The 17,890-nt window shown below is 41.6% G+C and overlaps 1 protein-coding gene across 1 annotated transcript in view; it reads left to right on the forward strand.

Annotated features, from left to right (window-relative positions):
- The window catches only part of COPA (COPI coat complex subunit alpha), a 42,008-nt gene extending 28,337 nt beyond the window's left edge, over positions 1 to 13,671 (forward strand). The window contains exons 18-33 of the mRNA XM_070397443.1: positions 4,475 to 4,637; positions 4,740 to 4,886; positions 5,664 to 5,853; positions 5,974 to 6,069; positions 7,226 to 7,314; positions 7,922 to 8,045; positions 9,136 to 9,225; positions 9,398 to 9,507; positions 9,915 to 9,989; positions 10,134 to 10,202; positions 10,761 to 10,897; positions 11,139 to 11,325; positions 11,414 to 11,524; positions 11,832 to 11,993; positions 12,629 to 12,823; positions 13,093 to 13,671. Of these exons, the coding sequence (XP_070253544.1) occupies positions 4,475 to 4,637; positions 4,740 to 4,886; positions 5,664 to 5,853; positions 5,974 to 6,069; positions 7,226 to 7,314; positions 7,922 to 8,045; positions 9,136 to 9,225; positions 9,398 to 9,507; positions 9,915 to 9,989; positions 10,134 to 10,202; positions 10,761 to 10,897; positions 11,139 to 11,325; positions 11,414 to 11,524; positions 11,832 to 11,993; positions 12,629 to 12,823; positions 13,093 to 13,152 (2,005 nt within the window). The 3' untranslated portion in view covers positions 13,153 to 13,671. The remainder of the gene's footprint in view (positions 1 to 4,474; positions 4,638 to 4,739; positions 4,887 to 5,663; positions 5,854 to 5,973; positions 6,070 to 7,225; positions 7,315 to 7,921; positions 8,046 to 9,135; positions 9,226 to 9,397; positions 9,508 to 9,914; positions 9,990 to 10,133; positions 10,203 to 10,760; positions 10,898 to 11,138; positions 11,326 to 11,413; positions 11,525 to 11,831; positions 11,994 to 12,628; positions 12,824 to 13,092) is intronic.
- Positions 13,672 to 17,890: the final 4,219 nt, after the last annotated feature.

The following is a 17,890-nucleotide window of genomic DNA, read 5'->3' on the forward strand; positions in this document are numbered from 1 at the left end:
AATATAGAAAATTATACAAATTTTATAGAGAGAGAATAGCAAATAGTTATGTAAACATCTGTACAACTGCTGCCCAAGTCAAGAAATAGAACAGTTCTGACATCCCAGGAGCCCTTTGCCACATGGTCATTATTGATGACAACCCCCTTCATTCTCCACCCAAAGATAACATTATTCTGACTCTTATGGTAACTTCTTCTTTGCTTTTCTTTGTGATTTTTACCACTCAGTTTGTGTCTTAAAATAATATGACTTAATTTTTCCTGGTTTTGAACATCATGTAAATAAAATCATACTGAATATATTATTTCATATTTTGCTTTGTTCAATATTTTGTTTAAGATTCATTCATCCATGATGTAGCTCTAATATTATTTATTTTCATTGTTGTATAATATTCTGTTATATTATTATACCACATTTTATCAGTTCTGCTCTAGAGAAATATTTGAGTGATATCTAGTTTTGGGCCATTATGGGACAATGTTCTTTTAAATATTCTTTTACATGTTTCTGGTGCATATGCACATATATTTCTCTTAGGTGTCTACCCAGAGCAAACACTGCTGGGTCATAGAGTATGCATATCTTTACATTTACTAGGTAATATGAAATTGCTTTCCAAAGTGGTTGTACTATAAAAGTTTCCTTGCTTGTCATCTTGGCCAACACCTTCCTTTGTCAGACTGATTTTTGTTTATCTGGTGGGTGTGTAACAATATCTCATTATAATTTTACTTTGCTATTCTCTGGTTCCTAATAAGATTAAGCAACTTTTCATTTGGCCATCCATCAGGATTTCCTCTTCTTTGAATTCCATTCACGTCCTTTTTTCTTCTTTTTAATGAGTTATCCTTGATCATTTGTAGGCGTTCTTTATATACACTTGACCTTTGAAAGCTGTGGCTAGGGGCACCACCCCCCACGAAGTTGAAATTCCTTGCTTTTGATTTTCCAAAAACTTAACTACTACCAGTAATAGCCTACTGTTAACAAGAAGTCTTACTGATAATGTAAATAAGTTGATTAACACATATTTTGTATGTTTTTTTTTTTTAAATCTTTATTGTTCAGATTATTACATTTGTTCCTCTTTTTCCCCCCCATAACTCCCCTCCTTCCAGCTCCCACCCCACCCTCCACCCTCACTCCCCACCCACTGTGTTCATCCATAGGTGCATGATTTTTGTCCAGTCACTTCCCGCATCTCCCACACCCCTTTTCCCCCCAAGAATAGTCAGTCCATTCCCTTTCTATGTCCCTGATTCTATTATAATCAGCAGTTCATTCTGTACATCAGGTTATTTATTCACTTGATTCTTAGATTCATTTGTTGATAGATGCATATTTGTTGTTCATAATTTGTATCTTTACCTTTTTATTCTTCTTCCTCTTCTTAAAGGATACCTTTCAGCATTTCATATAATACTGGTTTGGCGGTGGTGAACTCCTTTAGCTTTTCCTTGTCTGTGAAGCTCTTTATCTGACCTTCAATTCTGAATGATAGCTTTGCTGGATAAAGTAATCTTGGTTGTAGGTTCTTGGTATTCAGCACTTTGAATATTTCTTGCCATTCCCTTCTGGCCTGCAAAGTTTCTGTTGAGAAATCAGCTGACAGTCGTATGGGTATTCCCTTGTAGGTAATTGAGCCTCTTTCTCTTGCTGCTTTTAAGATTTTCTCTTTGTCTTTTGCTCTTGGCATTTTAATGATGATGTGTCTTGGTGTGGTCCTCTTTGGATTCCTTTTGTTTGGGGTTCTCTGCGCTTCTTGAACCTGTAAGTCCATTTCTTTCTCCAGGTGGGGGAAGTTTTCTGCCATTATTTCTTGAAATAGGTTTTCAATATCTTGCTGTCTCTCATCTTCTGGCACTCCAATAATTCTGATATTAGTCCGCTTAAAGCTGTCCCAGAGGCTCCTTACACTATCTTCACACTTTAGGATTCTTTTTTCATTTTGCTTTTCCAATTGGGTGTTTTTTGTCGAATCTTTGGTTTGATTCTTGAGCTCCTCTGGTCTGCTATTGGGTATAATATTCTTTATTTCAGTCCGTGTATGCTTACTTTCTAATTTCTTTATCGTAGCATCGAGGGTCTCATTAGTTTTCGTGAGGCTCTGCACAAATTTATGGCAAGCCCTCAAAATTGCGATTCTTAGCTCCATATCCTCCATTTCTGTCATGTTTTTTTGTCTCCGCATCTTTTATGCTTTCTTGGTGCACCCCCTTGTGGTCTCTGTGCGCAGTCTTGTTCTAGCCAAGCCTTAATTGTTGTAGTTAACACTAGAGGGATTTGACCACCAGGCCGACTGGCTGTAGGAATCAGCTGAGCGGAAAACGTCTGTCTTCTGGGGAGGCGCTAATCCAGCCTTTGCCTGAGGCAATTGGCAAATGGCTGTGCGCAGGGCCTGGGCGGGGCGGGCTCAACAGGGCTGGGGGAGGGAGCCGCTATGGCCGCTCTCAGTCCGTCCCCAGGGGCTTTGCCTCTCTGTCCCCACAACCGCTGCAAACCTCGGAGGGGCCGTAGCCAGACAGTCCCGCTTCTCCCGTTTGAGTCTGGGTCCCTAGAGACTCGCCCAGATCTGTAGCCCAGAGTCTGAGACTCACTCCTGATTGAAAACGACAACCACGCCCTCAGCCTCCAGCCCGCTTTGCGCGCGCACCACCTCACCACCGCACCACCGTACCTTTAAATTTTCCACACTACGCCTCCTCTGAGCGTCGGAATGCTGTTGTTTTTGCTTCTAGTTGAAGAGTCTCTCCTCAGCCAGCCTTCCTGTGGTTCTGGTTGATGTCCGTTCCGACTTTTAGTTGTATTTTTGAAGTGGTTGTTTACGGCGGCAATCTCTGGTGTTTACCTATGCCGCCATCTTCGATTCCCAACCACATATTTTGTATGTTATATGTATGATATACTGTAGTCTTTAATAAAGTAAATTAGAGAAAAAATTTTATTTAAAAAAATCAAGGAGGAGAAAATACATTTACAGTATTTATTGAAAATATCTGTGTAACTAGACCTGCGTAATTCAAACGGGTGTTGTTCAAAGGTCAACTGTATTTGAGTATCAGTCTTTTGTCGGGGTTATGTATTACAGATATCAGTATCTCCTCCCATTCTGTGGCATGTCTTTTGACTCTCATTATGATAACTTTTACTAGTAATGAGCAGAAGTTCCTAATGCAGTTGAATCTGTGAATCTTACCCTGTATGGGTATTGCACTTTTTATCCTATTTAAAAACTCTTTATTGACGCCAAGATCATAAAGGTATTCTTTTTATTCTCTTGTAGTTTTGTCTTTTATAGGTAGGTCCATCTACCTGAAGTTTATTTTTGTGTATGGTTTGAGGTATAGGGGACTCAGTATCTTTAACACTATAAATTATCCATCAAATATTATGTTAATTATACCTGTAAGTTTTAATTTTGTAAACTTTTTCTTTTCATTCAGTTTAAAATATTTTGTGCTTTTTATCATTTCTTTGTGTGTCAGACCTCTTTTTTTCTTAATTAGTCTCAAAGAGGTTTTATCAGTTTTATCCACCTTTTGCCTTATTAAATTTCTCTATTGTATTTTTTCAATTTCTTAATTTCTACTTTTGGCTTTATTATTTTCTTTTTTTAAAAAAATATATTTTTATTGATTTCAGAGACGAAGGTAGAGGGAGAGAGATAAAAAACATCAATGATGAGAGAGAATCATTGATCGGCTGCCTCCTGCACGCCCCCTACTGGGGATCGAGCCTGTAACCTGGGCATGTGCCCTTGACTGGAATCGAACCCAGGACCCTTCAGCTCACAGGCTGATGCTCTAACCACTGAGCAAAACCAGCTAGGGCTATTATTTTCTTCTAAGTACATTATTTGGTTTAACTTTAAAAAAAAATTTTTTGAGATGGGTGCTTATTAATTTTTAGTTTTCCTCCTAATATATGCATTTAGTATTTCTTTAATACAGCATATGCATTTAACATTATAAATTATCCATCAAATATTATGTTAGTTATACCTGTAAGTTTTAATTTTGTGTTTTCTTTTCATTCAGTTTAAAATATTTTATGCTTTTTATCATTTCTTTGTGTGTCAGACCTCTTCACATCTATCTCTCTTCTATTTTCTCTTATACCTTATAAGGAAGAAATTAATTATCCATAGTGGCCTAGTGATTATATATCAGAACTTCAGTTCACTTTTAGGTCGGATTCCTATTGCCATGTCTGTTAACTCCTAAATAGTTTATGAAGAAAAATCATACTATTTGCTCTATCTTTCCCACTTCATAATAAAGAATAAAATAAATAAGCATGGCATTTAATTCTGCTCTATTTTGAATCACTTCCCGTCTATACCATTGTGCAAATGGCACTAGACAAAAGGGTAATGAGACAAAAGGCTGTGTCTAGGCTTGTTCCATTTCTTTATAGGCTGGATTTCCCCCCTCACTCACTGAAAGTTGTACTCTCTAACTCCTCTTAGGGACTATGGGATCATTCGAACTCTGGATTTACCCATCTATGTCACAAGGGTGAAGGGCAACAATGTATATTGCCTAGATAGGGAGTGTCGTCCTCGTGTGCTCACCATTGATCCTACCGAGTTCAAGTTCAAGCTGGCCCTGATCAACAGAAAATATGATGAGGTATGAAAGAAGAAAACACGCTAGGAGTATTGAGGCGGGAAGCATTCCTTTTTTCCTATAAGTAATCTCTATTTCCTACCCTACCCCACCCCAAATGTCTAGGTACTGCACATGGTAAGAAATGCCAAACTAGTAGGCCAGTCTATTATTGCTTATCTCCAGAAGAAGGGCTATCCTGAAGTGGCACTGCATTTTGTCAAGGATGAGAAAACTCGCTTTAGTCTGGCACTAGAGTGTGGAAACATTGAGGTGAGAACAATGTGGTTATAAGCTTCATAACAATGTGAGAAGGTAAGGGTTAGGGTGGCATTGGAAGGCATTATTCTGGGCATTATTATGCTTCTTTAGCAAGTATAATAGAATTTGGGGTTGTTTTTTTTTTTTTTTTTTAGTTGTTAGCTATAACCATCTTTCTGTTGCTATTTGCCCATTTCTCCTTTTTCCTATCTGCTTCTGCCACAGCACTTCTGTTTATGCTCAGTTAGTCTGAATTCAGTACATTTAGAATAGGGGCAAGATAGCATGGGATTAGAAAAATCTACTTTCTTGACATTTGACTTGCTGATTGGCTGCTTAGATGAAAGAGTATTCATTAAATGTTGGGCCCTAGAGTCTGTAGGCATTATTTTTAAATGGGGCGAGGGCTTAGGAATGTAGATTTTTCCGTTTAGAACTTCCTTCTTTTATTATTTCTTCTGTCTTTCCTAAAGCCCCTGTGGATCTGCAGACTTGGCAAGTCGGAAATACTAGTAACATAGCTAAGAAAGATTTGGCTCTATGGAATCAACATCTGCTAAGAAGTAATTGTGTAAAAACTAAATTTCTGATGGCAATGTGATGTAATTCTTCTATCCATGGCTCCATAGGCGTTATATTTGTTGATAGGATTTTCAGTACAATTAGGCTGCAAGTTAGGTGTGATTGAAAGTTCCTTGGGAGGTGTATTTAGAGGCAAACACTGACGGTAGTCCCTGGCTTGGAGCCACAGTGCCCATCCTGTTAACTCTGACCCTGGGGATTCTTTAGATTGCTCTGGAAGCAGCCAAAGCACTGGATGACAAGAACTGCTGGGAAAAGCTGGGAGAAGTGGCCTTGCTACAGGGGAACCACCAGATTGTGGAAATGTGTTATCAGCGCACCAAAAACTTTGACAAACTTTCCTTCCTCTATCTTATCACTGGCAACTTAGAGAAACTTCGCAAGATGATGAAGATTGGTGAGGCCCCAGAAACTAAGGATGGGAAGAGGGGTCCTTGGGGGAAGGAGGAAGCTAGAGAGGAGAGAGAGAATTTAAGAGAGAAGACCTAACTTGGTGTCTGTTACTGACTTGGTACAGCTGAGATCCGAAAGGACATGAGTGGCCATTATCAGAATGCCCTGTACCTGGGTGATGTGTCAGAACGGGTGCGGATCCTGAAGAACTGTGGGCAGAGTAAGTATCCACCCAGACTCCCCTGTTCCTTCGGGGCCTTGGGAAGTATTTTCTCTTCATGGCGAGTTATCTGGTGTAGTAGAGAGGGATTTGCCTTCATTGGCAGTTTTTCAGAAGAGACAGTATGCTCCTACCACGCTCAGAGACTTTCTTCAAAGCCAAATGGAGGCACAGCCAGAATATTCAGTCTGTTCAAGCACTCTTAGGACCATATTTAATAGTCATGGACAAGTTAGAAGTTGTAAAAGATCCTAGAGCAGGCACCCTAGTTAATGTAGTTGGTTAGATGCCATTCGAATTTTATTCTTTTAATTCAATTCAATGAGGTTTTGCTCATTTATTTTTTGTTTATATATTCCAGGGATATTTTTAAAATGTCACTATATACCAAGTATTGTACTAGCATGTGAGATACGTTAGGGAACAAGAAATGTACAAGTTGTGGTTTGGACCAATGTGCTAGCAGTGAAGGGGTGAGCAATGGTCAGATTTTTAGTGTATAAAGGTAGAATCAACGTGATTTATTGAAGGACTGGATGTAGGGTGTTTAACAGAGGAGTTAGCAGTGATTCCGAGGTTCTCATCAACATTAATGATAGATCTTAAAGATAAGCAACTGTGTTAGTTTTCTGTTGCTATGTAACAAATTGCACCCAAACTTGGTAGACAAACATTGACTGTTTTCATATGCAACATGGCTTAGTGTCTCTCATGAGGCTGCAATCAAGGTGTTGGCCAAGGTTGCAGACATCTCAAGGCTCACATGGGGGACGATCCGCTCCTGCGCTCACTACATGGCTGTGGGCAGTCCTCAGGTCCCCGCTGGCTATTGGCTGGGAGATGGCACTTTTCTGCTTCTCCATAGTGCAATTCACGACAGCTGGCTTCCCTCAGAGCAAGTGAACAAGAGGGGGCACCCAAGATGGAAGTTACAGTATTTGTATCCTAATCTCAGGATTGATGTCTCATTACTTCTGCCATGATGTTCTATTCATTAGAAGCAAGTCAATAAGTCCAGCCCACACTTAAGGGGATGGGATCATGCAAGGACTTGAATACCTGGAGGCAGGGATCACTGGGGAGGCATCTTTGAGTCTGCCTACCCACAGCAGCATCCACTTGGATGTACCTGAACCACAGTCTGTTTTCTCTATAGAGTCACTGGCTTATCTCACAGCTGCTACCCATGGCTTAGATGAAGAAGCTGAGAGCCTGAAGGAGACATTTGACCCAGAGAAGGAGACAGTGAGTCTTTACATGAGTCTCTGATTAACTCTGCAATCTTGGGGCGTTTGTGTTCTTTTTTAAGCCTCACCCAAGGAATGAGGATATTTTTTCCATTGATTTTTAGAGAGAGTAGAAGGGAGGGGAACGAAAGAGAGAAACGCTGATGTGAGAAACACATCGATTAGTTGCCTCCCACACGCGCCCCAACCAGGGTCCGGGAGCAAGTCTGAAACTCAGGTATGTGTCCTTGACCGGAAATCAAACCCGTGACCCTCCAGTGTGTACGTCAACGCTCTAACCACTGAGAAACACAGGCAGGGTTTGGGACATTTAAAATATGTTTTTATTGATTTTCTTTCTTTCTTTTTTTTTTTTAGAGGGAGAGGGATAAAGAGATAGAAGCATTGGCTGCCTCCTGCACTCCCCCTACTGGGGATTGAGCCTATAAGCCAGGCATGTGCCCTGGCCAAGAATCGAACCCGTGATCTCTTGGTTCATGGGTCGACACAAAGCCACACCAGCCAGGCATTTTAAACCTACAAATGTCACTGTCCTATGTGAGGGTCTGTAACTATCCCCTACATGATTCCTGAGAGTTGTTTGCTTTTAATCTTCTACCTTTCAGATTCCAGATATTGACCCTAATGCCAAGTTGCTCCAGCCACCTGCACCTATCATGCCATTGGATACCAATTGGCCCTTATTGACTGTGTCCAAAGGGTTCTTTGAAGGCTCCATTGCCAGCAAGGGTAAGTGCTCACTGCTCCCATATTGTTGTTGTTTGTTTTGTGGAGAACTGTCCTGGGGAGTACCTTCGGCTCTCCTCTCCTTTTTTTTTTTTTTTTTAATATATATTTTATTGATTTTTTACAGAGAGGAAGGGAGAGAGATAGAGAGTTAGAAACATCAATCAGCTGCCTCCTGCACATCTCCTACTTGGGGATGTGCCCGCAACCCAGGTACATGCCCTTGACCGGAATCGAACCTGGGACCTTTCAGTCCGCAGGCCCTCTATCCACTGAGCCAAACCGGTTTCGGCTCTCCTCTCCTTTTCATCTGTCCTTTTTTTCTGTATGAAACCTCATGGAGCACTGAGATGCCAGAGTTACGGTATACAGTGTTTTAAAATCTAAAAAACGTTATGAGATCCTTAACATTTGGAAAATAGGTGGGAAAAAGAGAGATGTCTTAGTTCGTGCTTCTAACAACCACTACTAGCATTTTGGTGTATTTCCTTAGGTTTTACCATATATATAGTAATACTCTCCATTGAGTATTTTATCACTCATGACGTACAATGTTAAAAGTATAAATTCAGCTACCTCAAATTCTGTCATGTGGGTATATGCAGATGTGTGCCACCACACCCACCCTTAACTCTCCTCCTGTCTTCTTGGATATGTCTACTAAGTCATTTCTCCTGACTTACAGCTTAAGTACACCCTTAGGCATTTTGCTCCCAGCTCTGCTCCTCTAACCAACCCTATGTCCTCATGCCCTGTGCACACTATAGTGATAACTCGGCAAAGATCTCAGTAAGAAATTCTAAAGTTTTTACCAAAGGTTGGTAAGTTAAAAAAATGATTAAGAGGCAGTTTTTGGTAGCTGGAAGGCTAGTTGTTTCCCTCTCTTCTGTTCCCTCTCTCTATGAAACCTACTGAAAGCATAATTTATATATTTTTTTGTGCACCGGGCCTCTAGTTATAAATAATGAACAAAAATAATAAGGTGACAGAACCTTATCACCTGCTTTTGTAAGGATTCAGCTCCCTGCAGAGGAGGCCACATCTCACACCTGCCTGACTATAACCAGCTTCTGTTTGTCCTTTCCCTCTGCAGGGAAGGGAGGAGCACTGGCTGCTGACATTGACATTGACACTGTTGGTACTGAGGGCTGGGGAGAGGATGCAGAGCTGCAGCTGGATGAAGGTAAGAATACTATTCTAGGACTGGTCTGAGCAGATGCGCCCCCTGGAATGGGCTGTGGGCAGTCCTGCAGGGTTCCAAACCATGGACTAATAAGGATCTCAACATTTTGCTTTTCTTTGGCTAAGATTTTGTCACTACTGGGGTCTATTCTGAGCTTGGGCTTTTCTTACAGATGGGTTTGTGGAGGCTTCAGACAGTTTGGGGGATGACGCTCTTGGGAAGGGACAGGAAGAAGGAGGTGGCTGGGAGGTAGAAGAAGATCTGGAGCTCCCGCCTGAGCTGGTATGTGGAATTCTTACCCTTGTAAAGTTCTCGCTCTTCTCCCTGTGGAAGCCAGTAGCCTTATTGCCCTCCCCACCACCACCACCCCGTCCTGAGGTCCCCAAAAGGAAGGGAATCTAAACCCTCCTAATTTGATGCTTTATCTCCCATTTGAAAGAAGAAAGAATGAGATAACCAGGGTTGTGCCCGCAGCAGCTTATGAAAAGGCAGCAGGCTTTTTGTCAGCACACTTTGGTGTATCATTTTGTTACTTGGGAAGCTGCTCCCATTTTGAGTGTCTTTTCCCACAACCACAATCCCTCCTCTCCAGTAGAGACTGGGAACCAGCTATCATGCTCTGTTAAGATTTATCAGGACAGAATGCTTGAATGGCTTAAAAAGTGACTCACTCACTGTTTTTCCCATAGGATATACCCCCTGCAGCTGGTGGGGCTGAGGATGGGTTCTTTGTGCCCCCAACCAAGGGAACCAGCCCAACTCAGGTAAGCAGGGAGACAGCCCTGTGGGGATGAGTGTTTCTGAGCGGCGATCATTGATTGATGTGTCAGGAGTATTGATGCGTAGCATAGTTTGGGAAGAGTAAGAATAAGCTTTCACTGGGCTTGGGTTTTCTGTTTTTTTGTTAGACCTGGTGCAATAACTCTCAGCTTCCAGTTGATCACATCCTGGCAGGATCTTTTGAAACCGCCATGAGGGTAAGTCTTAAAGTAACTTGGGCTTTTGTTGAGTGTGTCTCAACCAGAGTTCCAGGGAGATGGTTGACTCACCTTACCCAAATGGAAATTATCCCACCCACAAGGGCAGAGACATGTATTTACCATGGAAACCCTTGGTCTTGACTGAGGAAACTTGTCTCATAAGGCCTTCCTCTTACCTGCTTTCCATTTGGCTTAGTAATCTCCTAGGTGAGTCCTTCCAGCCATCTTCCACTCATTTTATAGCCTGCTTTCTGGCTCACGTCAGTGAAGTAAGTATCCCTTCATGAGCAGGTACATGTTTTGAACACTAAGCATGTGTTCAATAGCAATGATAACAGCCACCACAACTGTAACACCTAACATTTATTCACTGTGTGCCAGGCTCTGTCCTAAATGCTTTAATAGGTATTGTCAAATGAGGTAGGTCCTATAAGTACGTGTAATTTACTGATGAGGAAACGAGTACAGAGAAGTTAAGTACCTTGCCCAAGGTAATTGGTTTTTAAGTGGTAGGTAGGACAGACATCCTTATGTTTCTTGCTTCCTGTATTTCAGCTCCTTCACGACCAGGTGGGGGTAACTCAGTTTGGCCCCTACAAGCAACTGTTCATGCAGACCTACGCCCGAGGCCGTACCACCTATCAGGCTCTGCCCTGCCTGCCCTCCATGTATGGCTACCCTAATCGCAATTGGTAAGGCCCCTTGTTCCTGACTTTTATCTGTTCCAACATGGTTTAGATATTTCAGGTGGTAGCCTCAGGGACAGTCACAATTTCTCCAAAGCTGGGGTTTCCTGATAGGGAAAGATTTTTGGCTTGGCACTCTATGGGGTTTGGTTACTGCTTTCACAGTGATCATGTTGCCAGAAAAAGTAGTTGAGTCCCAGTGGGCTCCTAATTATTGTCTATCTTCTTCCTACTTTTCCATTTTTAGGAAGGATGCAGGGCTGAAGAATGGTGTACCAGCTGTGGGCCTGAAACTTAATGACCTCATCCAACGGTTGCAACTGTGCTACCAGCTCACCACAGTGGGCAAGTTCGAAGAGGCCGTGGAAAAATTCCGTTCCATCTTGCTCAGTGTGCCGCTCCTTGTTGTGGACAATAAACAGGAGATTGCAGAGGTTAGGAGGGGTCTCCCACTTGTCCTAGTCATGGGCACCCCCACATTCCTGCCTCTGTACCATGATCTTCCTTTGCCCCTTGCTTCAGGCCCAGCAGCTCATCACCATTTGCCGAGAGTACATTGTGGGTTTGTCCATGGAGATAGAAAGGAAGAAGCTGCCCAAGGAGAGTCTGGAGCAGCAGAAACGCACCTGTGAGGTAGGATCTGTGGCCCTCTGAGCAGTAAAGAGGTTTCCTTCCCTTCTTCCTCCATTACGTCTGAACCCAGATCTCAATCTGGGAAGTAAGAGAAATTTGGCCCCATTTCTGTGAGAAGAGAATGCATTTCTCCACCCTTCTTCCTCATCTCATCAGTCTTCCATACCTAGGAAGCAGAAGACTTCCCTGCTTTTTACCAGTCCTGTTTTTATTTGTGTGGTTTTTTTAAATGCATGTGTACCAACTATGCATGACCTATCTCAACAGTACCATCAGCCTCTCATGTGTTCCTCTTTCTGTCCACCAGATGGCAGCCTATTTCACCCACTCAAACCTGCAGCCTGTGCACATGATCCTGGTGCTGCGGACAGCCCTCAACCTCTTCTTCAAGCTCAAGAACTTTAAAACAGCTGCCACCTTTGCTCGACGTCTGTTGGAACTTGGGCCCAAGCCAGAGGTGGCTCAACAGGTAGATAGGAACTCCGTCTGTGAGCATAAAAGAACCAGGTCTGCCCTTACATGGAGGGAGTAGTAGACCAAGGCCCTTGCTGCTGAAATAAAGCATGGAATGATACTCAACAAAAACAGCCACAAAATTTGACCCTTTACTTACTGGCATGGGTATCTCCTTTTGTTCCTGGAAACTGAACTAATAACTTATTCAGACATGGCACCAGTGTGAGAGTGACTGGCAACCTAGAATAGCTCCACTGCACCTGAAAATAACCCTATGCCTGACTTTAAGCTCCAGATCTCCCAGTACCACTACCACTAACCTCCACATATATGTCCCATTGTGTTCTCCAAAAGCATTCTTGGGCAGTGGAAGCCAGTTCTAACTCAGGCCTGTCCCTGATAATTCTCAGACTTGGTAGAGGAATATGGGTCTAGATCCAGGCAACTTCTTTGATGTTGAGAAGGAAAAGCCTGATACCACAGGAATGGTCATTATTACCCCTTCATACATGTCCTGCACAGAGGTTGTATTCTGAATTCAGTGCAATTTCATCCTGCCCCAAAGAAACTACTAAACCATAAAGATGAGATCATTTGAGTTGTGTGAAGCTTTTAGTACTCAAATAAAATATTCCTTCCCTCTCTTAGACCCGGAAAATCCTGGCAGCCTGCGAGAAGAACCCCACAGATGCCTACCAACTTAATTATGACATGCACAACCCTTTCGACATCTGTGCTGCATCTTACCGGCCCATCTACCGTGGAAAACCAGTGGAAAAATGTCCGCTCAGTGGGGCCTGCTATTCCCCTGAATTCAAGGGTCAAATCTGCAGAGTCACTACAGTAAGTACTGTCCTCAAGAAATGCATCCACGATATTGAGGGAAGGGGAAAGAGAAGAAGCACATTGGTCCTTTTTCTCTTGTATTTGCCCCTACCGCCTTGAGGCAGTATACTGGAAACAGCTAGTGCTTCTCCCACTCTTTGTCAGTCACTACACTAACAAAAAATAACGAAGCACTTTTCTGTGCTCGTGAAAGAGTGGAGGAAGTAAGCTTGCTAGGCGTCTCAACCTCTCAAACTCCTAACTTTTTCCTGTTTCCTCTTCCACAGGTGACAGAGGTTGGCAAAGATGTGATTGGTTTAAGGATCAGTCCTCTGCAGTTTCGCTAGGGCCCCCTTTGTGTGTATAGGGTCAGTCACCATATTCCCCTCAGCCTCCACCCAACAAGTGTTCTTTTCTCTTGTTCTAGGGCTAATAAATGTCTAAGCTTGACTTTTTTTATTTTTTGTCTCTGAGGACCTTTCATTCTCTCAATCATACACTTGTGGTCAGAGTTGGACTTGCTTTCCCAGCCTAGCTCTTTCAAGAAACAAATGAAAATGCAGTGGTGAACATTTGTTTAGTAAATTCCTTCAATGTTCATCCTTTTCTTCCCTACTACCTTTGTATCCTTCTTGTTAGAAAGGAGTGAGATGTAATAAGATAGCATCTTTCACTCCGTCACAGCAAACTAAACCATCCTGCATTTTAAACTTCCAGGCAGTTGCCCTCTCTGTGCCCAGAAATTTAAAGTCTGAAAAGAAACTGTCTGGTTTTCCAAAAATGCATGTCACTTTTTATTGATTTGTTTTTTATAATCATTGTTCTTATTTGTTGTTTCTCACACTAAATAAAGTAAATTACTACGAGAGTTTTGTGGCTTGCCATTTGTTTCCTGGACACTTTCATGTTTCTACTTTCTCCATGCAGCTGCCCACCAAAGCATAGCATTCCTTATATAATTACTTTATATAAGGAAAGAGAACTAGGGGGGAACTAGGTTAATTACAAAAGTAGTAAATACCCATTGTTTAAAACAAAGCATACACTTTTCATAGGATACATTAAACTGCTGTGAGAATGGTAGAAAGCAAATAGCTCCCCTGTTCCATTATTGACTGCAACCTTGTGTCTGTTGTTAATTACAGCCAGTATTTATTGAGCATCTATCATGTCTGTCACTGTTCTAGATGTTTTACATGTAATATACATATGTAAGATTAATTAGAGATAAATATATTAAATTAGGATGATTACAGTGCTGATATAGTATTTTGCTTGCTATGTGCTAAGACTGAGTAGAATAACATGCTGTGTCTTTGATTAAAATATATATCTTTTTGCCCAGCTGGTGTGGCTCAGTGGATTGAGTGTCATTCCATTCACCAGGAGGTCACTGGTTCAATTCCTGATCAGGGCACATACCCAGGTTGGGGGCTCGATCCCCACTGGGGGGCATGCAGGAGGCAACCGATCAATGTTTCTCTCTCATCAATATTTCTATCTCGCCGAAACCGGTTTAGCTCAGTGGATAGAGCGTCGGCCTGCGGACTGAAAGGTCCCAGGTTCGATTCTGGTCAAGGGCATGTACCTGGGTTGCCGGCACATCCCCGGTGGGGGATGTGCAGAAGGCAGCTGATCAATGTTTCTCTCTCATTGATGTTTCTAACTCTCTATCCCTCTCCCTCCTCTCTGTAAAAAATCAATAAAATATATTTTTAAAAAATATATTTCTATCTCTCCCTCTACCTCTCTAAAATCAATAAAAGCATAGCTTTTAAAAATTGTCTTTTAAAAAAGAGCATAGTCCTTTACATTTTTTTAGCTTTAAGAGTTGCTTTCTTAAAGTATCCCCAAACTAAACCTGCCTTATTTTGGTAACACTTTCTCAAGTTATAACCATGCTTTCTGTAAATATATGCAAGTTGGTAATAAATTTTGGCCAAAAAGACTTCTGTAACTTTAAAAATTAAAGTACAAAATTAACTGCATATAAACATATGAGTTATTCTGAACTCAGGGATATAAAAAAAAGTGAGTTATCCATGTTTCTTTTTTTTTATTTTTTATTGATTTTAGAGAGGAAGGGAGAGAGAGAAACATCATTGATGAGAGAGAATCATTGATTGGCTGCCTCCTGCACGCCTCCATCCATGTTTCTTGAAGCTTATGAAATTGGGAAAACAAAATGGATAAATGTAAAATTGTGAATACCAGGCAAGAATTTGAAATTGGTCAAAAACAGTGGAGAGCTATTATGTCCTTAATCTAGAGTGCTATAAAAAAAAAATGCTGTGAATTACTGTTTCACAACATTGTTCACTATACATTAGAAAGGCTAGAGGTGAGTAAATACTGAGATGAGGTATAGTAGTATCAGTACTAAAACAGAAAAGCAGAAGCAAGTTTAAGAATGCGAAAGAGGAGAAACCAAGATGGCGGCATAGGTTAACGCCGGAGTTTGCTGCCTCGAACAACCACTTCAAAAATACAACTAAAAGACAGAACGGACATCACCCAGAACCACAGGAAGGCTGGCTGAGTGGAAATCCTACAATTAGAAGGAAAGAGAAATCCATACCAAGACTCAGAGGAGGCACAGTGCGGAAGTGAAATACTAAGATGTGGAGTGCATGTGGAGCGGGCTGGTGGCGGAGGGCGCGGTTGTTGTTTTCAATCGGGAGGGAGTTTCAGACTCTGAGCTCCAGATCCGGGCGAGTCTCTAGGGACCCAGACTCAAATGGGAGAAGCTTGGTGGGAACTCAAATGCAGCTTTCTCTCCCGGGACTCTGAGAGGCAGAGCCCCTGGGGACGGATCTGAGAGCAGCCATAACTGCTTGCTCCGCCAGCACTGTAGAACCCCTGGGGACCCGCCCCGCCCAAGCCCTGCACAGAGGCATTTGCCAGACAGCCTCAGGCAAAGGCTAGATTAGCACCGCCCTAGAGATCCAGCACAGAAGCTCTCCCACTGCAGACACAGCTGACTCTCATAGCCAGTTAGCCTGGAGGTCAATTCACCCCCAGTATTGCCGACAACAATCAAGGCTTAACTACAACAAGACTGTGCACAAAGACCACAAGGGGGTGCACCAAGAAAGCATAAAAAATGCGGAGACAAAGAAACATGACAGAAATGGAGGATATAAAGCTAAAAAACGCACTTTTAAGGTCTTTCAATAATCTTCTAGAAACTGCCAATAAACTTGATGAGAGCCTCAAGAAATCTAATGAGACCCTCGATATTGTGAAAAAGAACCAACTAGAAATTAACTATACACTGACTGAAATAAAGAATATTATACAGACACCCAACAGCAGACCAGAGGAGCGCAAGAATCAAGTCAAAGATTTGAAATACGAAGAAGCATAAAACACCCAACCGGAAAAGCAAAATGAAAAAAGAATCCGAAAATACGAAGATAGTATAAGGAGCCTCTGGGACAGCTTCAAGCGTACAAACATTAGAATTATAGAGGTGCCAGAAGATGAGAGACCGCAAGATATTGAAAACTTATTTGAAGAAAGAATGACAGAAAACTTCCCCCACCTGGTGAAAGAAATGGACTTACAGGTCCAAGAAGCGCAGAGAACCCCAAACAAAAGGAATCCAAAGAGGACCACACCAAGACACATCATAATTAAAATGCCAAGAGCAAAAGACAAAGAGAGAATCTTAAAAGCAGCAAGAGAAAGAGACTCAATTACCTACAAGGGAATACCCATACGACTGTCAGCTGATTTCTCAACAGAAACTTTGCAGGCCAGAAGGGAATGGCAAGAAATATTCAAAGTGCTGAATACCAAGAACCTACAACCAAGAGTACTTTATCCAGCAAAGCTATCATTCAGAATTGAAGGTCAGATAAAGAACTTCACAGATAAGGAAAAACTAAAGGAGTTCATCACCACTAAACCAGTATTATACTAAATGCTGAAAGGTATCCTTTAAGAAGAGGAAGAAGAAGAAAAAGGTAAAGATACAAATTATGAACAACAAACATGCATCTATCAACAAGTGAAGCTAAGAATCAAGTGAATAAATCATCTGATGTACAGAATGAACTGGTGATTATAATAGAATCAGGGACATAGAAAGGGAATGGACTGACTATTCTTGGGGGGGGAAAGGGGAGTGGGAGATGAGGGAAGAGACTGGACAAAAATCATGCACCTATGGATGAGGACAGTGGGTGGGGAGTGAGGGCGGAGGGTAGGGCGGGAACTGGGAGGAGGGGAGTTATGGGGGGGAAAAAAGAGGAACCAATGTAATAATCTGAACAATAAAGATTTAATTATAAAAAAAAGAATGCAAAAGAAGATCCATGCTTGTTTTCAACTCCATCATAATTTTCTCAATTACCATCTAGTATTTTCCTTATTAACATGCTTATATTACCACATTAATGAAAAGCCAATAAAAATGCCTATTATTTTTTAATCATGTGCTTGATATGACTATAGTCATATTAGAGATACATATGTAGGCAGTTTGGAATTGAATGAGAATGTCTGTAATTGTTTCAGGTGTTGGGGAGAACTAGGTTAATCAGAGGACTTGATTAGAGAAGATTATAATTGAAAAGGAACCTAACTGTCCCAACTTTATTATTGCATATTTGTAATCTGAGGTCTAGAGTGGCAAGGGTTTTAAAGTGATTTAGTGAGAGCTGGGACTAGAATTTAGTTCAGAATGTCTCCCACTTGTGCTTGGAAGAATACAGTAAGTTGTGCACAGGTGTGATTTTATAAGTCTGTGCCCTGTTTGTAAAGGAAAAAGGATGTACTACATATGGTGCTTTGAAACAGTATTCAGGTGTGTTTGGGAAGCTAATGATAAAAACCATGAAATGACTTTTCATTTTAATGTGATTTTTTCCTTTTTAAAACTTTATAGCACTTAATCCTGACCTCTTTTAAGACACTTTTAAGACCTTGTGCTGTTCTTACTGTGTGTATGTCTAGTACTACCTCCAGCCTAATCCCCAGTCAGCTCCTTTACAGCTGGTCCTGATTTATCTCTTCCACTGTGCAGGGTCTTCAACAGTAGGTGCCCGCTAAATGCTAAAATAGATTTATATCTCGGGCAGT

The sequence above is a fragment of the Myotis yumanensis genome, unplaced genomic scaffold (assembly GCF_028538775.1).
Source record: "Myotis yumanensis isolate MYYU_CA2020_CCGP unplaced genomic scaffold, mMyoYum1.0.hap1 SCAF_17, whole genome shotgun sequence".
Classification (NCBI taxonomy): Eukaryota; Metazoa; Chordata; class Mammalia; order Chiroptera; family Vespertilionidae; genus Myotis; species Myotis yumanensis.